The sequence below is a fragment of the Gracilinanus agilis genome, chromosome 4, assembly GCF_016433145.1.
Source record: "Gracilinanus agilis isolate LMUSP501 chromosome 4, AgileGrace, whole genome shotgun sequence".
In the NCBI taxonomy this organism is placed as follows: Eukaryota; Metazoa; Chordata; class Mammalia; order Didelphimorphia; family Didelphidae; genus Gracilinanus; species Gracilinanus agilis.
In genome coordinates, this window is record NC_058133.1 from 394,298,250 (window position 1) to 394,321,764 (window position 23,515).

Sequence of the window (23,515 nt, forward strand, 5' to 3'; positions counted from 1 at the left end):
GGAAGGAAGGAAGGAAGGAAGGAAGGAAGGAAGGAACAAAAGAAAGAGAAAAATGTGGATTTTTATCAGTTTCCCCTCATTTTTTATAACACTGACAGGAAAGAGATTTTGACTTTATCAATTAATGATGTTCTTAGCAAGAAAATCTATTATTTGAATAGGAAAAAAAGATTCATTTAAAGAGAAAAACAGGCATATTAAATAAAATGTCATTATATAATTATTATGAACTGTGGGTTTTTAGCATACAAGAACATTGGTTAAGGGAATATTTGAGGCATTATGTGTGCATTTTAGAGGTTCCTGTCAAAGAGAATAAGTAGAAAGGATGCCAGGAACCATGTGGCTTTCTGAACACCCTGAGCGTGACTTCACTCTATAGCAGACTTATGAGGAATGCATCCAAATAGAAGACGGCTTCCTCTCTTTCCTTTGCATATCTTGGCTCTTTTGGTCAGACAGATAAGAGTTTCCCAGCACAGTGTCCTGCCTATTCTTCTGTCCTGAAATAGAGGAAGGACCAGGCCACATCAGAGAAGGCCAGGTCAATTGTTTGTAACCGGGGGGTTGGGTTCTCCGACTGAACAGCTTCTGCAGTTCATAGCATTTGAGATTAGAAACTAAATGGGGTAAAATGTCAAGAAAAACGTCACACATTGGAATAGATAAAAATATAGAGTATCAAAGAAAGCTGCCTCCTAAAATCTGATGATGGGGTCAGCATTAGGGCAGGAAAAGTTTGACATCATAGAGTACTTCAAAGCATCCATAGATTTATGGTCTCATCCACTGGGGTATTTTTCCTTCATTGGTACAGAGTAAAACCCATACTTGTCCTATGTAATTCTTGCCCACATTCTTCCTTAGGGTCTCCACTTAACAACCTAGAGACCTTCTCTGAGGTCTTTTTACATTTCATAAGTTCAGGAGAGTCCTAGATTTCCTGTCCTCCAAATACACCCTGAATTATTTCAATGTGCCTTTGCTCAGACTACACACTACACACCTGAAGAACCCTATCTCCCTCCTGAACCAATTAAATACCTATCCATCCTTTAAAATCCAAATTGAACATTGCTTCCACTAGGAACTTTTCCTTGATCCTCCTTTAATCTCCAGTCTCACATGCCACCTTGTTTTGTACCTCTTCAAAGGACTTATCAAGTGACATTATGAATTATAGCCATGTTTATGAATGCATCATAGCTATGCCTCAACTCCAGACCACTGGAAGTACTCTCTCCCTACCTTGCAGCCCAGAAACTCCATTTAAGTATGGTGTCTAGCCCCGCTGTATCTCATTCCTCTCCAGGCTGCACTCCAGACATCCTCTGCCATGCCACTCTGTACCTCCTGACAAGTTTCCTTTTATGTATTGCCTTCCCCCATTAAAATGAAAACTCTTTGAGGGCAGGGACTGTCTTCCTGCTTATATTTATAAAATACAAATACACAAGTAAAACATATTTGCTTATTCAACAGAGTAAATATTTCATAATTGCTCATTTGTTCAAAGATCACGTCCATGATAAATTTTGTATCCTTCCAGTGTTTATTATTGCATTTTGGACACAGTAGACAATTACTAAGTATCTTTTGAGTGAATTAATGTTGGGTTTTTTAATTATTAAGGAAATCCAGCTCAAAATCAAATATTATATTTGGTACAAACTAGCTAAATGTTAATTAATGAAAAAGAAGCCTATTTAAAGGAAACTTTTTTTTTAAAGATCTATGATTTCATCATTTTGGACACTTTCACCAAATGAGAGATTTCAGTCTTTCTACACCTTAATAGATGATCTCTATGAATTACTGTAACCACAACAACAAAAAAAACCTTAAAGTCACACTTTTAGTGACAAGCTTATGAGAACTTTGGATGGTCTTCACTTATCCTTCAGAACCTTTCTAGATAATGGAACTTGTCAGAGTTTGCACTCTACTAATATTGCCTTCAAAAGCCGAAGATTCATGGGCTATTATGTTAGATGGCAAATTAGATAATGTGATGAACTTGGGGTCAGGAAAGACCTCAGTTCAAATCCTGCCTCAGATAATCAGTCACTCCATAACCCCAGGCAACTCACAATGTCTCTTATCTTCAGTGGAACCAGGATAGTTATAGCACCTACATTATAGCATTGTTGTAAGAATCAAATGAGTATATTTTTACATACTCATTTGATATTTTATATATTATATATATATATATATTCTCATTTGATATTATATATATATGTATATATATATATTGAACTAAGGATCACTCCCATTCCACAGTAAATATGGTTTCAAAAGCAGTTAGATTTTTTTGTAAAAAAAAAGTACTCATTTTTTGTAAAATATGACATTCTTTCCTGTGTTATTTCAAAGACCTTCGAAGTATTTTTCTGAACTATCCATCACAACCACATTGAGTTAGATTAGTGCTATTAACCTGATTGCATACTCAGAGACTGAGTCAGGCAGATAAAATAATATCCCACAGGCAGAATCAGGATTGACACTCAGATCCACATCACTTCTACTTATAGGACGTGGATATATTTCATAGAATTTTATCCTTCTGTAAAAATTGGTGTTTCATCTTAACCGTGTGTGTGTGTGTGTGTGTGTGTGTGTGTGTGTGTGTGCGTGCACACACCATGAATCCCACTGGCAGTCTAGTGAAACGTGAGGTCCTCTTCTCAGAATAATATTTTTAAATGCATAAAATGAAATCCATCGGATTACAAAGAAAACTAATCATGTTGAAATGCAGTCCAAAAGTTCAGTAACTCCAGGTGAAAGATCCTGTTCAAGGAGGAAGGATTGATGACACCTATTGAATATAATTTTCCATTTTAAAAAAATATGTTTATTTTTCATTCCGACAGTCTCTGACCCCCTAGCCTCCCAGGGATTATGGCAAACAGTGAGTTTAGGTTGAAAGGGGACAGTTTTATTCTTAGTGCTTCAATTAGCTTCTTTGGAAGATGCAGGACATATAAGAGAAAATAATGTCATCAGGTGAAGAGCAGCCATGCAAATGTTGGTTTCTTTAGAGATCAAAGTCTTATTCTCAGTGATCAAAGACTACCTATCTCTTAGAGTTTGTTTTGTTTTGTTTTTAGGCTAGGGAGCCCAGCAAAGGGATAGACAGGGTTTCAGACCTCCCCAGCTTACTTGGAAGGTCCTCAGCAGGGCAGGGCAGGGCAAGGCAGGGAAGGGCAGGCTTCATTAGTTAGAGCAGTTTTTGCTTCTGCTTTTCCTGGGCAATTAAAACTGAAAGCACAGAATGTTTCCCTGTTGTTTTCCCTCCTATGTCACTATATATTTAAAAGTTGTAATTAATTCTGATTCCAGTTGTGCTCCATGACTCAATTATCTGCATCAGGCTTGCTGTTATTTTAATCAGAAGACAACATCCAATAAATAGAACATCATTTAAAGCTTCATTGCTTGATAAATTCCTGCTGAACCGTTGTCAACTTTCTCTCTCCCTCTCTCATTCCTTTTTCTTTCCTCTCTTCTTCCTCTATTGCCTTTCTCTGTCTCTCTCACTCTGTCTCTGTTTGTGTCTCTCTCTGCCCTTCTCCCTCTCCTTCCCCACCACTCGCCTCTCTCCCCACCCTCAAATAAAGACAGATATAACTTTAAAACATGGAAGTGTGGCATTTTATTAAATGTCAGGAGCGAAATAGCTATTTTGCTCCCGCAAAAGATTTGCAGGAATTAAAAGTCAATTAAGGGTTTTACCATTTAATTTTGTAAACTGTTCCCTTCCCCAAATTAAATATGTATTGGGTTTGTAGCCCTGAAAGGCATGCATTCACCTTTTAACTTAAATATGACCAATATTCTTTATGTTGCTATTGTAAAGGTTAAGAAATGCTCAGCTACGTTGCCATGGGAAACTGAAATGTTCTCTAGTGGTTTTTAAAAAATCCTTACCTTGCTTAGAGTCAATACTACATATTGGCTCTAAGGCAGACGAGTAATAAGGGCTAGGCAATGGAGGTTAATTGATTTGCCCAGGGTCACAAAGCTAGGAAGTATCTAAGGCTACATTTGAAACCAGGACCTCCCATCTTTGGGCCTGATGCTCTATCCATTGAGCCACCTAGCTGTCCCGTCTTCAGTGATTTTTTTTTTTTTTAAGAAAAAGGTAGACATATTTTTCCTGGTATAACTTTTCAGGGATATATGACTTTATTTCCTTTTTTTAATTAGATCATTTTTCTTGTCTGCTATTCGGCTTACTCTTTTTATTCTCTATTATCATTTCTCCTATAGAAACTTTCTTTTTTTCAAAAGAATCCTTATTGCTACTGATCATTTAGCCATAGTGAAAGCTGATGGATTTTAAAAAATAAATGAAGCAATTAAAAATAATCAGGGTTTGAGGCAATGCTAAAGAGAGTTAATAAGAAATAAAGGATTGGTAAGTAATGGTGGGAGCCCAACTGAAATTAGGATGGCCTAAGTTTATGATGCTCACAAGCAGTACAGTTTGCTATTTTTCTCTAGCAGTATTCTGAGGATGAGCCTTGAATGAAAAGGAATAAAGTAGATTATGAGAGTAACCCAGAGTTGGAGCTGTGTAGAGCAAACCTAGCAAATCACCGATTTTAGAGTCCTGGAAAAGACATTATTAAAATGGAATCTAGAGGGGGCAGATGGGTAGCTCAGTGGATAGAGAGCCAGGCCTAGAGACGGGAGAGGTCCTAGGTTCAAATCTGGCTTCAGACACTTCCCAACTGTTCACTTGACCCCCATTGCCTACTCTTACCACTCTTCTGCCTTGGAGCCAATACTCAGTATTGATTCCAAGATGGAAGGTAAGGGTTTAAAAAAATGGAATCTAGAGACTAATAATGGTCCCTCACTCCATCCACAAGCATCTGTTCAATATTTTCTTTGTTCTTAGCTCTGTGCTAGGTACTGATGATCTAAATAGAACAAATGAAGCAAGCCTTTCTTTTATTCTTATTCCATTCTAATGGAAGAAACAAGTATATATGTACATATACATATATATGTATACATACACATATGCATATATATGAATGTATTCATAATAATAGACATAAAGAGTTAAAAATAATAATATAAAATACAGATAAATGTCCAAAAAAGAGAGGCCAAAGGGGGGCAAGGAACTCGGAGAATGGAGAGAAGACAAAAGTCTAGATGCCATGATGGGAGCAAGAAGCATGTTCCATAGGGATTAAGAGAAGAAGCTGGAGGATAAAGAGTTCAGAGAAGGAAACCTAAGAATCCAAGATCTGTAATTTCCTAAATCCCATTTCCTAGATCTCACCAGCATGTAAAAAACCCTTACTGCTATCCCCTCAACAGCAATGGCTACTGTTTCATTTATATGGGAAATTCATAGATTATATGGGAAAATCACAAGATGAGGAGTCCCTGTATTTATAATTACTTTCCCTCAAATGTTGCACATTTCCATTTTTGTGATATGTAGTGTTTTGGGTTTATTTTCTGTCAAATCCAACCCATTCTAGTCCCATCAATTTTCCTGGTGTTCACCTACAAATTAAGTTTCTCTTATAAATTTCACAAATGCCTTTTTTCATTCCCTCCTTCCAAATATTATTAATGAAGATGTTAAATTGGGCTGACATTGTAACAATGCTTGAGGCAACTCTCCAGATATTTTCCCTCTGTTCGAGAGGGACATTGCGTCATATATTATTAACTCATGTTGCAATTTGTGGCCCCTTTAAAAGCTCCTGTGATGACACTCATAGCTATGCCAATACGAATTAGTTTCATAAGTAAAATCTCATGAGCTGCTGAATTAAATGTCATACCAAGATATGGCAGCCATTACATTAAACTGATATTTACTCTCATGGTCTAGGATGGTTTGATTTTTCTTTTGCTGTATTGGGATCGTGTCCATAACATGATAATAACTTAGTGGAAGTAAGGAGCAAAATCTCATCACAGATGATCATGGCCAATTTATAGATAATACTGAGTAATGGATCCTTGAAAATAGAATGATTATAGGATAATAGATACCCTTAGAGGTCAGGTGAGATATTAAGCATTTTTCTATGTATTTAAAACCTGAGAAAGAAATGACTGAAGTGCCTCAAAATATTTATGATAGCATCCATGTGGGTAGTCCTTCATCCTCTGACCTTTGCCATCTGATCCTATCCTTAGAAGACTTAGTGTAGACTTGTCCTGGCTAGCCTTTTGATGATGAGCTTTTCCAGGCTTATCTAGGCTGGTCTTCAAACAATAAACATCATTAGATTGTAAGCTCCTTGAAGCCAAAGCTTGCCTTTAGCTTCTTTTTGTATCCCCAGCTTTAGCTTAGTGCCTGACACATAGTAGGCACTTAATAAGTATTGATTGACTGACTGATTGATTGATTAACATACACCTTATCCATCACTCAGTCTTTTCAGGTTGGTAGGAATGGCTAGACAATATATTTTCTGGCATAGCCTTGGAGAACCCAAGCCATATCATAATGAGGCATGGTAGTAGCACTTAAGTAGAGGTCCACATTACTAATGGTACTGAAGTTTTTAATAAAAAGAACTGGCACATATGAAGCCATTTCTCTCTCTCTCTTTTTTTTATCAAACTTGTGATGTCATCACTATAGGGAGCTCCCAGATGAAGAAATTCTCTCCACCAGTGTAGACTGGCAGCTACCCTGAATTTATAGCCTTTGAGAATTGCTTGGGATACTGAGAGGTTAAATGATTTGCCTAGTCTCAGAGGCAATATGTACCCAAGTCTTCCTAACTCCAAGGACAGCTCTCTCTCCACCATGCTGCGCTGCCTCTCATTAGAGATCTTCATTAAAAATCCAAGCAGGATGGGGGCAGCTGGATAGCTCAGTGGATTGAGAGCCAGGCTTAGAGACTGGAGGTCCTAGGTTCAAATCTGGCCTCAGACACTTCCCAGCTGTGTGACCCTGGGCAAGTCACTTGACCCCCATTGCCCACCCTTACCACTCTTCCACCTATAAGTCAATACACAGAAGTTAAGGGTTTAAAATTAAAAACAAACAAACAAAAAAAAAATCCAAGCAGGAAAAACTTTATTCTCAAGTTGTAAATATGGTGTTAAAACAAACAAACAAACCTTCCTTCCATCTGAAAATCAATACTGTGTATTGTATCTAAGGCAGAAAGTGGTAAGGGGTAGGCGACTAGGGTTAAGTGACTCACTCAAGGTCACACAGCTAGGAAGTACATAAATATGTTTTAAAATCAAAGTCTTGAGGTTTACTGGAAAAGGAAAGAGAGGAATGAATATCTAAAGGTGTACTTAAAGCAACAACTATTGACTTCACACTAAAGAGTTAAATTCCTGGTTAGGAAGTTAGAATTTAAAGCAGGAATTTTATAGATAAGGAAACTGAGACCAAGAGGAACTAAATGACTAGTTTAATAAAATAAGAATAAGTAATTGAGCCAGGATTAAACTCAGGACCCCTGACTTGGTCTCATTGTTTTTTCTGTTGTTGCTCCTAGTGTTAGATCTGAGTAGCAAGTTTAGATTTGGATGTTGTAGACTCTCTCTGTCCCTGAAGGTCAATCCAGCATTCAATATTTTGGGTTGTGCTAGTCAATACAATTCAACACATATTTGTTAAGTGACAATAGTGTAAAAGTCAATCAGTCAAAAAATATATATTAAATGCCTATTGTGATCCAAGGGCTTGTGCTAAAAAATACAAAAAAAGGCAAATGACAGTCCCCACTCTCAAGGAACTCACCCCATCTAATTTGTGGGTGTAGGGGACAATAACACAGGAACAACTAAATACAAACAAGGTAGATACAGGATGGACTGAAGATGAAAAAATCAGAGGTATCAGGTTGTTTATCCATCCTCATGACTTTAATTTATTTTGTATCATGCTGCTGTGATACAGCAGAAAGAGTGCTGGGATTTGCATTCAGAGAAGAACTGAGGCTCAAATACTGTGCCTACTGCTGCCACCTGTGTGGCCTTGAATCACTTTCTGTGGGCCTCAGTTTCCCCATATATAAAATGAGGTTGGACTGAGCTCCTTCTAGTTCTAAATTGATGATTGGGTAATCCTTAAGTTTCTATGTGTCGTGCAGAGAAACATGAATGAATGATGGTCTGTCCCCTCAGCAAATAGCCATAATTGTTTCCCTATTTTCCTTTGTGGTCAAAAGAGAGAGCATATGGAATTGGCAGGTGAAGATGGAAACTAATCCTGGATGGGAATATAGCCACTAAGACAGTGTCTCAGAGAAAAATCCTTGTATGGTTTCGCAGGGGGTTTGTGATTGGGGGAGGAGGACGTTTGCCCTATCACTCTGTGTTCAGTATAAGAGATCAGTATCTGTCCTCTCCTTCATCCTGGCTTTTATTTTCTTCCTCCCTAGAATATTTCTGTACTAGAGAATCACCACTGGCGATCTGCAATTTGCATGCTTCGAGAATCAAGGCTCTTTGCACATTTGCCAAAGGAAATGACGTAAGTGCCACTGAGATGAAACATACTGATGCATACAGGTCAGAGCTCACTCACTCACTCGCTCACTCACTCGCTCCAGGGATGGCCAAAGATCCCATAGAGTCAGTCTTGCCCAAATTTCGGTGTCAGTCTGAGGGAGATATATGGTATCAGATCCACCAACCCAGAAGCCAGGAAGTTTCTCTGAAGACTTAGACAACTCATGACCTGCAGGTAGAAAGTTTATAATAATATATAGCTTTCTACTTTACTGCCCTACACAACCCCCAAAATCCTGTGCTTTATGTTAGCAAAATGGTTCTCTCTACACATCTTGTATAATAAATGTTTATTATAGAGGAGGCATTCTCAAGCTTCAGGCAATATGTGTTTTAAGACTAAAGACCAATAAATGGCTATAAACTTGAAATTTTAAGTGAAGTATAGGATGAGATTGTATATTTTTGTAATTGCTAATCTTCATAGGAGTAAGAATTCAAAAGTCTTTGTTAAAGTTTAACTTTTACAAAAAGATTGTACTGGCCCCAGTAAAAAAAAAAACAAAACTTTATGTTTAAACTTTGTACATAGGACGTTGTAAATAGAGTTAATAAACATTTATTAAGAACTTAGTATATGGCCGATGAGCAGGCAAGTGGTACAGTGGATAGAGCTCCAAGCCCAGAGTCAGGAAGACCAGAGTTCAAATATGGCCTCAATACTTACCAGCTGGGACAAGTCATTTAACCTGTCTGCGTTGGTTTCCTCATCTGTAAAAAGAACTGGAGAAGAAAATGGCAAACCACTCCAGTATCTTTGCCAAGAAAACTCCAAGTGTGAGCTATAAGAAATGATGAGCAAGCTAATTTTTAAAAACTGGAAAGAACTATGCAGAATAATGAGCAGTGAAATGAGTAGAACCAAGAGAACATCATACACAGTCACAGAATTAATACTGGAAGAATAAAATGTGACTGTTACCTCCAGAGAGTGAACTGAAAGGTAGAAACAGGAAAGAATTTGTATGAACATGTCTCACTCCCGGACAATACCTTCTGTGATGCAGGAAGGGTAGGGAGGGGCTGGGATACTTGTAGATAAATTCTATTAATAAATAACTTTTTTTTAATTCCCCAATGGAGTCCCAAAGAGTCAAACACAACTGAAATGACTGAACAATGAACAAATGTGCCAGGCACTGTACTGAGCTCTAAAGGCAAAGAAAGGCAAAAGATAGTCCTTGCCCTCAAGGAGCTCACATTCTCACGGAGGAAATAACACATTAAAATAAGATAAAGAGATGGGGAAGCAGGAGAATTTCCCAGTGTGTGGTTTTTAGTTCAGTTGGTGAGTCAATGAAATAATAAGACCACAGACCTGAGCTGTATCTGCATATTGATACAGATATGTCCTCTTCCAAAGACATCCTTAACTCAGACCCTCTATGTTAGCCTTAAGAGAGATTGACAAAAAGCATGAGACTAGTTTATAATCTAAATATCCTATACAATAGAATTCAAAGAACATGCCCTACAGATAAAATGATTATTATCTTGATAGGACAATGGGTTTTATAGTTTAGTTTCTTCAGGTCATCTAAACATTCTGCTGCTTAAGTGGCTTAGTATAGTGGATTGAGTTTTGGAGTTGAAATAAGAAAGAGCTGTATTCAAATCCTTCATCAGACACATAGTCACCCTGGTCAAATTACTTAGATTCTCAGTTTCCTCATCTGTGTAATGAGGAAAGTTGGACTAAATGGCCTCTGAGGTTCCTTCTAGCTCTAAAGCATGGATCCTCTCATCCCACAGCTCTAAGAGTGTGGAGTTTATAGAACCATTAGGTTTGACTGACTTCCTAACCCCCTCAACTTAGTAGTGCCAGAACAAAAGAATGGATGAAAGCTTGGGCCTTCTTCCTTATGGCATACAACAGAAATTAACCAACCCCCTAAAGAAAGGAAGAGGGCAGAAGGGAAGGGAAGGGGGACGAAAGAGGAGAATAAATCCCAGGATTGACCAGACTTGTCCCTGTAATACACATATTGTCACATATACTCATGTTTTTTGTCCAGAGGGTAAAAATTTCCTAGTAAGCAGATCACCATGGATTCAAAACAAAAACATGCTTATGAGCCCTTTTTGGCTGAAATGCCTTGAAAGACATCTGGTGGGATAATATATATTATTGAATGAGATCATGTATGCGGAAGCCCATGATAAACTCTAAAAGTGCTTGACAGATGTAAGCCATTATTATTACTATTATTGCTGTTGCTTACTTTTGCTCCTGTTGCAAATCGGAATTGAGGAATGTTCCTTTCGATTCTCACTACCTGCTTTGACCCAACCCAAACTTCTATGACTCTTTAAGCCTTCTGGGCTCTCCTCCTGGCATGTAATTTAATTTGGTTCTCAGATCTGGGCTTTATCCACACACAAATTATCCCATTCCCATTTGCCAGGATTTCCTTCAAGCCACATAGATGTCACCACTTTGTTTCAACATAGATGTTCAAATCCCAACATTTACTAGGTGTTTGACTCTGGGCAAGCCACTTCATTTTTGTCTCCGTTTTCCTTATCTATAAAATTGGCATGATAAAAATATCCATCTTCTAGACTCTCTTTGAGGATAAAATAGTCTTATACTTTACCTAATAAATATAAATGCTTTCAAAGTTAATGGAATAGAACCTGCCCATCCCTTCCTTTTCCACTAGGAACCACAAACTATCTCAAAATAAGCCTGTGTTTTATATAAAATGCTATATTATTATTGTTGTTGTTCAGTCATCTAGACATATCCAACTCTTTTTGACTCAATGGACCATATTATGTCTATAAAGTTTTTTTGACCATTTCCTTCTCCAGAAATTACATGCTAGCTATTATTATTACTACTTATAATGGGTCAATAAGGAAAAGGCGCATCCCTCTGCTAGTTATAATATATACAATGAGCTACTGGATGATGAGAGTATCAATCCCATGTTCAAAAAGATTTGCTCTTATGTTTGCCTTTTATCTTCTCTCTGGTGAGTGCAGACAGGATATTGAACAACGGCTGGGTTCCCTCATTTTGGCCACAGACATCACCCGGCAGAAAGAATTCCTGACCCGCTTAGAAAATCATCTCAAGAATCAAGATTTGAGATTGGAAGATGCTCAGAACCGACATTTTATTCTTCAGGTAAAAAAAATAAAAAATAAAGCCAAATGTTCACCACATTTGCTTGGTAAAAAAAAAAAAACACACTTAGGAATGATGACCACAGACTGAGCTGCTTAGAGACAAAATATATTGAACCCTAGAACTGTGACCTACTTATTAAAGAATTGAAACACAGGGGATTGGGGGCTGGGGGGGTGGAGAGGAATGTTTTTAAATATCCCTCTAAAGAATCTCTGTTTTCTATCTCTGAGTTGGCATGGTCTCATTTCCCTCGTTTGGAAACTGCTTCACTTGCTGTTTCTTAACGAGCCAAGGGCACCGCACAGAATGCCCTCGATGTGCTGCCACCGGCATGACATGCGTCACACTTCACATGTGTTGGGACTAGTGTATCACCATGGCACCTTGGCAATTTGAAAAGGCTGCTTGCTATTTTAACACAAAACAATTCCATACAGTACAAAAGGGAGATGAATAGCCTTCCTTTGCTTTAAACCTTTTTGATCAATCTCTACTTTAAACTTATAACATTTTTTAGGTTAGGCTTAAGCATAATGTGGTTCCCTGAAAAGAGAACTAGCCTAGGAATCAGGAGATTGGGCAGCCCTTGTTCCAGCTCAGCTGCCAGTTCTGGGACTGTGAAAGCTACTTTGCTTATCTGGGTCTTGGTTTCCCCATCTGTAAAATAAAGGGAATTGGATGAGAGGATTACTAAGGTCTCTGCCAACAGTAACATTTGATGATTCAATTTTTTTCTAACTATTCTTTACCTAATAATTGGCAAATTATTTAACAATAATCTACCTAGTAACAGGTACACTACAGGAGCAGGTAGGTGGTGTAATGAATAGAGCACTGGCTTGGAATCTAGAAGACTCATCTTCATGAGTTCAAATCTAGCCTCAGGCACATACTAATTATGCACGAGTCCCTTAACCTGTTTGCCTTAGTTTCCTCCTCTCTAAAGTGACCTGGAGAAGGAAAAGACAAGCCATTCTTATTTCTTCACCAAGTAAACCCCAAATAGGGTCCCAGAGTCAGACACAATGAAAATGACTGAACAAAGGTAAATTAATTTTTAGTTTATGACTTTAAATGAACCTGCTCATTCCCTCCTGCTTCCACTAAGAACCACAAACCAGCTCAAAAATAAAACTGCATTTCATGGTGGCTAATCAGATCCTCATCAGAAAATGGAGGAAAAGGAGAATCTAAAGGGTTGGGAAGATGCAGTCTTCTGTTACGCAGCATGAGCAGAGAATCAGTGATTTGGATTTAATGGTCTTTCTGCCAAACATGGATTACCAATTTTCAAAAATGAGAATGCAATAAAATATCCTTGCCATTAAAACTAAACATCCTTTAATCATCCTTGGATTGCTCTGGAAGACACCAAAGGATTTTCAAAGATAAAGAACCCCAGTGTCTTCATTAATAATATCATTAGCCATCATTTTCAGGAGGGAGTCAGATTTATGGAAAGAATGCTAGCTTTGTACTCGAGAGACCTGGGTGTGAATCCCATCTTTGACACTAGTAGCTGTGCATTATTTGCAAATCGCTTTTCCCCTGTGAGCTTCCCAGGGTTACCATGAAGTTCAAATGCAAAGACAGATTCATGAAAAGTACTTTGAAAAGTAAAAGGCAGGAAACAAATGTGAGCTATTGTTGTACTTCCTGAAAAGCACAGGAGGCGCCATTTTTACTGTTTTTGAAGTCCCAGAATACTAGATAATGGAGGATTTACTATACTGTTATTTTAGCCCAGTTTGAAATCTATTATGAAAGATGGAATGAGTTGGGAAATTTACCATTTCTTATAAGCATCTGGCATTGTCCTGATTCTCCCAGGTAACAGACTAATCAGTACAATAAGTAAGGTAGGCAGTCTTGGAATAGAAAGGTAAAACTGTGGAAATCTGAGCCTGAAAGCAGGAAGAAGCTCACTTCAGATCTGGGACATTAAGACTTTTTAACCACTTTTGCAAGTCTCATTAAATGTTTTCAAACAACATTGAAAGAATTTGTCTAGAGAGTTATATTTTTTAAGTAGTTTCAATAGAAACTATCGACAATTTAAAAACATTTATTTGATTTAGTATTGGGGTTTTATTAAGCGCAAGTCATTATTAATGGAAGGGCTCTTCCTCCCCTACCTCAGAGCGTGTGCAGGTATTATTTTACTATGTCCTGTTGGCTTATAGTACAGTGATGAAAAGCCTTCTAATTAGCTATTGAGCTGTAACTGAATATGCATACTGAGAAACTCCTCTCTTCTCTCCACTCTGCCCCCCATCCAGTACACAAGAATTGCTGGAGGCCTCTTAGGGGAAGGGAAGGTTCAGACCTTCTCTCTCACTTAGTACTGCTGTTTGGAGCTCTTGTTTTATTTTTCTTTCAGATCTTAGTGACAGTGTCAGAGACAGAAGAGACCAACCAAGACTTGACCTCATGAGCTTCTCTCTTTTTTTTTAAACCCTTACTTTTTGTCTTAGAAGCAATACTATGTTGCAGACAGTTGGGTAGCTCAGTGGATTGAAAGCCAGGCCCAGAGATGGGAGGTTCTAGGTTCAAATCTGGCTTCAGACATTTCCCAGCTGTGTGACCCTGGGCAAGTCACTTGACCCCCATTGCCTAGACCATGGTTCCCAAACTTTTTTGGCCTACCGCCTCCTTTCCAGAAAAAATATTACTTAGCCCCCTGGAAATAAATTTTTTTTAAATTTTAATAGTAATTAATAGGAAAGATAAATGCACCTGTGGCCATCACGGCTATCCTGGATCACTGCAGCACCCACCAGGGGGCGGTAGCGCCCACTTTGGGAATCACTGGCCTAGACCTTACCATTCTTCTATCTTGGAGCCAATAGACAGTATTAACTCCAAGACAGAAGGTAAGGGTTTAAAAAAAAAAAAAAAAAAAAGAATCAATACTGTATATTGGTTCCAAGGCAGAAAAGTGGTAAGGGCTAGGCAATGGGGGTCAAGTGACTTGCCCAGGGTCACACAGCTAAGAAGTGTCTGAGGCCAGATTTGAACACAGATTTTCTTAATTCTAAACCTGGCATTCTGTCTACTGCACCATCTAGCTGCCTCATTTCTGGCCTAGCAACAGGCAGAAGAGTCAAAATGTCCCTGAATATATACTCTGAATTGAGAGAAGGGTCTCTCCTTTGCACATGCACTGGCAGAAGGCAGAGAATACCGTGCATGAACTTTCTTCTTTAGCCTTGAAGCATTGTTGATCCTAATCAACAACCCAAAATGCTATTGACGGTGTTATTTAAGATTCTTGATACCTATAGCACTTGTCTCACACAGATTGGCAGAAGCCATATCTAGCTCCTATTTTCCACAGTACCTAGAGTATCAGTGATTATAAATATTGTTAATGCCAAATAGATTCAAAAATAGGGCCATGCGGTAGTTGACAGAGCCCTAGACCTGGAATCAGAGGATCTGAGTTTAAATCCTTGCTGTGCTGTTTATTCCTCTTGTGTCCTGTAGCTGTTAGTCAGTCAACAACCATATTAAGAATTTAATATGTGCCAGACACTATGCCAAGTGCTGGGCAAGTTACTCTGAGTCCATGTTTCTTCATATTTGAAATCAGAGAGTTGAACCAAATGATAAGGGCTTTTCCAGCATTAAATGTATGATTTCTCCTACTTTTTCTTTTCTTTTCTTTCTTTTTCCCCACTTGGGTTCCTGGGGGAGAATTGGCCCTTAGTTACACAGTAGGTATCAACCTGAATTGTTAAGGAAAATTTTCTCAGCCAAGCCTTCATACCAATGATATCACAGCTACCATCCCTTTCTGCAAACTGAGGTATTCTTGCCAAAAGCAAAGCCAACACACTCTCACTGCTACTAGGGCCTCAGACCAATCCCAAGTAGATTGTCTTTCAGACTTTTCTACCAGAGCAGCTGGGTGGCTCAATGGATAGAGAGATGGGCCTGCAGATGGCAGGTCCTGGGTTCAAATCTGACCTCAGGCACCTCCTCGCTGGGTGACCCTGGGCAGGTTACTTAACTGCCATTGCCTAGCTCTCATGGCTCTTTCACCTGGGACCAATTCTTAATATTGATTCTAAGACAAGAGGTAAGGTCAAGTCAGTTCATCATTCTGGCCTTCAGTGACCTCACCTGAAAAATGAGCCCTTTCTCCCAACTCTAGATCCGTAGTCTTCTGAGTCCCTAATCACTAATCCCCTCCCTTCCTCGCACTCCACCCCAGGACTTCACACAGTGCTTTGTTTTGCAATTCTGTAATACATTTAATAACACTATAGGTTACAGTTCTGTGTTTCCCATTCCCTCGCTACACTGTCCATTCTGAAAGCAGAGAGCATAATTGTATCTTACCCAGTTAGTTAGTTAGTCAACAGGCATTTATCAAATGTGCCAGGCACTGTACCTAGCAGGGTGCTGTTTATACAACTGACATATAAATAAATACATAAAATATTTATATACACATAAATATATAAATACTACATTTATATAATTATATAATATGCATAATATATAATTATAATAGACACTTAATATTTTATATAATACAGTTATATACCTAATATTTATATAATATAGTTATATCCTTGATATTTTATATAATATACTTATATAAAATATTATACATATAATATACACTTAATATCTTATATAACTGTTATATAAAATATTAAGTATATAACTATTATATAAAATATTAAGTATGTATTATAATTTTATAATGACATATAAATATATTGTATAGTTACTTAATATACTATATAACTATATTATATATTAAGTATATATTATATAATATATAATAAATAGGTAGATAAATGAATTAATAAATAGATAGATGGATAAATAAATGAATGAATGGACGAGTGAATAAATAGACAAAAAATTAAATGTTTGTTGAATACATTTAATTCATACCAAAGAAGAATGGATGGATAGGTTTAGTCTTCCCAGGGTATAATCATAGCAGTAATAGCTTAAAGGTCTGCAAAGTGCTTTCCATATACCATCTCTTTCAATCCTCACTACAATGCTGTGAGGAAGTTCTATTATCATCTTCATTTTACAGATGAGGAAATTAAGGCTGAGAGAAGTTAACTGACTTGCCAATAAGCTAGCAACTGGGGCAATATTTGAAACAAATTAGACACTCAATCCACCACTCCATCTAGTGCCTGCTAGAGTATTGGCAGGTTAAAGGAGAATCGTGCTAACTCAAATGAATTCCTAATTGGTAGGCTAGAGAGGAGAGGTATATTATAAATGGAAGAAAGAGGGAGGGTATCATCCAGTTCTCCTTGCCACTGATGGAGGTCTTCTCACCATCTTGACTGGGGACAAATATATACAAACAGAATTGTGATCTCACAATATATATACATACCCTCAACCCTGTCTTTCACATTTCTCTCCCACACTCCCAAAATGAGAAGAAAACTAAAACCCTCATAACAAATGCAGTCAAACACAACAAATTCTCCATATTAGCAACATCCAAAAACGTACATCTCATTTTGTACCTTGAGTCAGGAGGTAGGCAGGATGCTTCATTGTAGGTCCACCAGAATAAAGGTTGATCATTGCATCGATCAGAGTTTTTGAGGCTTACAAAGTTCTTTGTCTTCGCAATGCTGTCCTTATTGTATAAATTGTTCTCCTGATTCTGTTCATTTTGTATCAGTTCAGAGAAAGCTGATGTTTCTTCTATTACCATTTTTTGCACCAGTTTTAAGGAGCAATAATATTCCATTACTTTGTTCAGCCATTCCCCAAAAAGGTACTCCTTATTTTCTAGATCTTTGTCACCACAAAAAGATCATCAATATTGTTTTACTTTTGTTACTTCAGTGATTCGAATTCTCAAGTCTTTCAATTTCCCTAAGCTCAGTAGAATTAAGAGACATTCCATCTTGCATATTAGAAATCCACTGATACTGAAGGGTCTTCTATTTTTTACTGGAATGTTTGTGGGCAAAATCATTGTACTGGGAACTCAAAATGCCTCTTTGGTCTATGGAGCTCCTGAAAACAGTTGGCATCCTGGCCAAATCTCAACTCCACCACCAGCCTGGTACAAGCCAAACAGGCCCTACTTTAACCTCACAAAAGAAAATCCAGCCTAGGCCCTCAGGGCCGACTTTCACACACAGAGAAGTGAGCAGCATAAATCCAAACAAACATAATTAAAGTGATATGTAAGGTCCATCGCTGTGACCACAAGGGAAGCAAGGCCCAAACATTTTTGCACTGGCTTGGCTCCTGACCCGTTGCATCCTCAGTGTTGGCTGGCCCTAGCCCAGTCTAGAAGCAAAGCTGTGGCAGTTTCCTCCCAAACCTTCTCCATCCAGGCAGCTCCAGCATCTTGGAATTGGAATCTTCCCTTATTCTCAGCTACAAAGGGGGAATCCTGAAGGAATGCTTTGTGGCAAGTGGTGGACAAGGACCATTTCCTTAAAGAGGCCTGTTGGGAGGGGAGCTGCCATCTGGTGAGGCAGAAATGATGCCCACAACCTGGCCTTTGGCCCATGATCTGTGTGCTTCTGACAGATTTCCTAATAACAATCTCTGCCTCTACTCCCTCCTTCCCTCCCCATTGTTCATTTTGCAGATTGCGCTGAAGTGTGCTGACATTTGCAATCCTTGTAGGATCTGGGAGGTGAGCAAACAGTGGAGTGAAAGGGTCTGTGAAGAGTTCTACAGGCAAGGTGAGTGGTTAGTGATTGAGAGAAGTTAACTGACTTGCCACTGGGCTAGCATCTGGGGCAATATTTGAACTCAAGTCTTCCTTACTCCAAACTGGGTACTCAATCCACCTCTCCATCTAGTGCATGCTAGGGTATTGGCATGTTAAAAGAGGACCAAGCTAAATCAAACAAATTCCTAATTGGTAGGATATTTTACCTTACCCAGTCAGGAGTTTCAAACTAAAAGTGGGTCATCTCACAGGGAAATCAGTTCTTGTAATCATCTCTGGTTAGTCTAAGCCTCCCTCTGAAATCTTTTACAAACTAACTTGATAAAGGGGGGGAAAGATGAAAAAAGGAAGGAAATTAATACAAAAAAATAAATACATGAATGAAGTAAAAAAGATAGGAGGGAAGTAAAAAAATAGGAAGGAAGGAAGGAGACGGAAGGAAAGGAAGAGAAGAGATATGATAGATTCCTTTAGATCTATATGAAAATTTACTTTAAGTGTTTGCTTTGGCATTTGCTATGATCAGTCAGGACAATGGTTCTGTCACAGTGGTTAATGTCAGGTTTTATGTGAATGAGTCTCACTTAGGTCCCAATACAGGAATGAATTTAAAAAGATTACTACCAAAATACCATATGCTGGTATTGTGGGGACATCACACAGTAGTAATTCTATGAGAGGAGAGTTCTTTGGAAGTTGTCTGTGTAATATCTTCAGCCTTTAAAGACAAGATTCCAAAGACACATTTATTCAGTTCACTTGGGACCAACAGACCCTCTTTTGCCATCTTTCTCTTTTCAGAACCAATGAGTAATTGTATAGTTCTTAGAGCACAAAATGGAAAAATTTCCCTTGGGTTGAATTTGTTGTATTGATAAAAACACAAAATCAGTTTCAGTTGCATGATAATATAAAATCTCTCCACACTGAGAGCAGAACAAGAGCAAATGTGCTGGAGCTCTAGAAAGAATTTAGGTTATTTCTTTAATATTTTAACAGTTTCATAGTCTTGTTAATATTAGTGCAACAGCCAGGGGGTGAGGAAGGAATGAGAAGGTAGTTGACCCTGGCAAGTAAGTCATTTGCTTTGCTTTGCTTTTTACATTTGCTGCTCCTCCTGAATGCTCCTCACTAGTCATGACAAGCCAAATAAGAACACCCAGGAAAAAGAACCATTCATAGACACTTCATAGATGTGTATAACTTCAAAAATATTAATAAGAAATGGATTCATTCCAGCACTTTCATTCCCTCATGTATATAGGCTGCCCCCCTTCCATCTTTCCAGTCAAGCATTCAATGATCCAATGACTCTACCCCTTCTACTGTTCTCTGAATAAGACACTCCATCTCTCCACTCTAGATATTTCCACTGGCTATCCCTCATGCCTGGAATGCTTTATCTTCTCATCTGTGCTTCCTGGCTTCCCTGGCTTCTTCAAGTCACAGCTAAAGTTTTATCTACAAGAAGCTTTTCCTAGTGCCCCTTAATGCTAGTGATTGCCCACCCAAGATTATCTACAATTTATCCTGTGTATATTTGTTTTGTCCATCATTTGTATGTTGTCTTTACTTCAACCTCCATTATAATGTGAATTCTCTAATGGTTTTTGTTGTTCAGTCATACCTGACATTTTATAAACCCATTTGGGTTATAAAAAAAAATCTTCTTGGCAAAGATACTGGAGTGCTTTGCCATGTCTTTCTGCAGTTCATTTTATAGATGAGGAAACTAAGACAAACAAGGTTAAGTGACTTGCCCAAAGTCACAAAAGCTCATCAGTGTCTAAGTTCAGGTTTGTACTCAGGAAGATGTGTCTACCTGACCCCAGGCCCATCATACTGGGGGGTCACCTAGTTGCCCTCTCTTTGAGGATAGGAACTATCCTTTGTCTTTCTTTTTTATCACTAGTACTTTGCACAGTGCCTAGAGGGTGCTTAATAAGCGCTTACTTGACTGGCTTAGTGCTATCTTTCAGAATCAAATGTGTTGAAAAAGTGTCTGAGATATTTTGGCTGCTTATACCAATTTTTGGCATCAGTTAAAAAGTCCAAGAAATGGCAATCATTAGTTTACTTTTTTCATTTTAATCCATTTCCCAGTTTTTGAGTCAATAGTTTGTTTAAATGGGAGCTGCTCCAATTTTACAGGATGTCTTCTCATCTTTATTCTTTCTTCTAATTTTACCTTTGATTTGATTTGATTTGATTGCACACTAACAGCTGATTCTGAAATGCCAGCCATTTCAGGAATCCATCATTTCTTATCTGTTAAATGTACTCAATTTCATTTTTTTTTTGTTTAGCCTGTGGTCAATGCATTACAACTCCTTTTTTGAGAAAAAAAAATCATAATATGACATCATAAGAGTAAGACTTTGGGGATAATCTATAATCCTCTGATTCTTTCATTTCTTAATCTAGAACTATATTTTGCAGTATATTTTCCTCCACTCTCCTATGTGCCCACCTTCATAATGAAGTCACTGGTGATCTATGTAAACAGGTATTAGTTTGAGGAATTTTGTCAATCTCATTTGACATTTTCTCTATGATGCTCTGGAAAAGATATAGACTCATAAGTTAGCGTAATTGTTCTGGAATCAGAGGTTCTACATTCAGATGCTGCCCCCTAATGCATCCTGCCTTTGAAATCTTGGGCAATTTAGTTCACTTCTTGGAGCTTCTATTTCCTAATCTGTAAAACCAAGGATTTGGACTATATGGCCCTTGAAGTCCCTTCCAAATTCTGGATCTATGATCTTATGAACTATTCCTGGTGGATCCCTTTCTTTATATGTTCATCATAGAAACCACAAACAAGACAATCTGATCAAGGCCGGAGAAAATGATGTTTCTTGTCTTTAGGTTCATAATAAAACAAGTTTGGGCAATTTTTATGTGCCAAATTTTTAAGGCCAAACTGTGAGCCAATCTTGCATTCAGCTGAAATACCCTTTAGGCTACCCTCAAAGAAAAATGTCTTGAATGTGCAAGCCATAAAACTGTAGAACAGCTTACTGGGAGAAGCTGCAGAATATCCTTCCCTGGGGATTAACTAATAAGACAGAGAAAAGATAAAATTCATTTTAATATTTAATCACAAAGATGATCATTTTACAATATGATGCACATATACGAAACCTGCCCATTCGTGACTTACAGCAATGTAGCTATCAAAATCTCTAATGCAGCACAGCTAGGTGGCTCAGGGGATAAAGAGTCAGGCCTGGAGAGAGGAAATCCTGCATTCAAATTTGATCTCCGACACTTCCTTAGCTATGGGAACCTGGGCAAGTCACTTAACCCCAACTGTCTAGCCCTTTCCACTCTTCTGCCTTGGAACAGATACTAAGTATTGATTCTAAGACAGAAAGTAAAAGTTTAAAAAAATCTCTATGAAAGCTTAGAAAGAATTAATAGAAAGAAGTTCAGTAACCAGAATGAAAAAGGTAAAAGCCTCCATTATGTACTACATATCCATATCCAGAATTCTTTGTTCAGTTCTGACTTCCACATTTTAAGAGTGATATAAACCAATGGTGCTGAGTTATGAATTATAGGAACCTGGAAGGGAAGTGACTTCTCAGTTTAGAATTAATGATATAAAGGAGAGGAAAGTCAAATGTAGTCTGACACAGACCCTAGATTTTAGGAAAGCATTTGTCAAAGAGTTCAAAGATGGGAAGTGTTATATGACCTAAAAATTCTATAGGGGAAGTTATCCATGGAGAGATGTGAACTGCTAAAGAATGAAGTCCTAAAGATAGATAAAAATAATTCTGAAGAAGAAAATGGAGATCTATTTAAAGAAACTGGTGGGGATACACAGGAAACTCATCAGCTGATAGATTCTGAAAAGACATACAGAAGTTAAAAGTAAGGACACGTAATGAAAAATTAACACAAAAGCATGACAGAGCCCTATAAGAAGAGTGTTAGTAGTGTTAAAATTCAAGATGAACAAGGGCTGGCAAGGAATAGCAAAGGAACAAAAAGGATTTAATTTTCTATTCGTTTTGCTAAAAGCAGAGAAAAGAGAAGAATCAAAAAAGAGATCCAAGTATTCCTTGGTGTAAAAGGTAAAAATGATAATGAAAAACAGAAAGAAGGAAAAACTATTGAAGTCTAATTTTTTTCCTGTTCCCTACCAAAGAGAATGCTCTGTGGACTGGACAGGACAGGACAAAAATAGCAGGGAATTGGGGCAGCTTGATGGCTCAGGGAATAGCGAGCCAGGTCTAGAGATGGGAGGCCCTGGATTCAAATTTGGCCTCAGACATTTCCCAGCTATGTGACCCTGGGCAAATCACTTAAGTCTAATTGCCTAGCCCTTACCACTCTTTTGCCTTAGAATCAATATTTAGTATTGATTCTAAAGCATATGAAGGATATGATTTTTTTAAAATAGGAACCTGAAATATGGCAAGAAAGCATCTAGCTGCCTTTAATTATTTCAAATTTCAAGCTCAGGGTACTGAGAAAACAGGAAGATGTGATTGTGCAAAGCTACTATAGTATACTATATATACTACATTTATAGAAAATAGGAGAAGTAGTATAGGCCTAGAGAAGAGCAAATGTTTTCCCAATATTCAAAAAAGGGAAGGGTGAAGTCTTCAAATGATAGGTCAGTAAACTTTCCTGGAAAAACTCCAAAATGCTATTAAAAAGATGGTTTGTGAACATATAGAAAAGGAACTTGTGATCATAAGGAACCAGCATATCCTCATTAAGCAAAGGCCATACCAGATTAGTCTTACTTCCTTTTTTAATAATAAAAATCCAAGTAGCCTCCTCATTTCATCAAACAAAGAAGGCCTAAGGAACTCAAAAACTCTTGACTGGGAAGTTGAGTCATACCATCAGAGTATGACCAGCAATAAAAGCCCCAAAGCCTTTTTTTTCCAGCCAGCAGGGAATTTAAATATCAATTAGCCACCAATTTCCCAGGAGTCTTCCCTCCCCCTACTAACATGAATTATCACCAATTCTGAGGTCCCAGATTGAAGCTCCCTTCCCTCAATGCCTAATCTATATAACCCTATATAAAACTCACCATACTTTAGTGGCTTGGGGGAGAGAAGATGCTTCATCCCCTCTGGAGGTCCAGTAGAGACTACCCGTCAACCCTGGACCCCAGTGGACCAGACTTGTTTCCACCA

General features: G+C 38.0%; 1 protein-coding gene across 2 annotated transcripts in view; it reads left to right on the forward strand.

Moving 5' to 3' along the window:
• PDE7B (phosphodiesterase 7B) overlaps window positions 1-23,515 on the forward strand; it is a 295,299-nt gene that overhangs the window by 262,597 nt on the left and 9,187 nt on the right. For both annotated transcript variants that reach the window (XM_044677056.1, XM_044677055.1), the window contains 3 exons: window positions 8,397-8,488; window positions 11,515-11,659; window positions 18,264-18,360. In XM_044677056.1, the coding sequence (XP_044532991.1) occupies window positions 8,397-8,488; window positions 11,515-11,659; window positions 18,264-18,360 (334 nt within the window). The remainder of the gene's footprint in view (window positions 1-8,396; window positions 8,489-11,514; window positions 11,660-18,263; window positions 18,361-23,515) is intronic.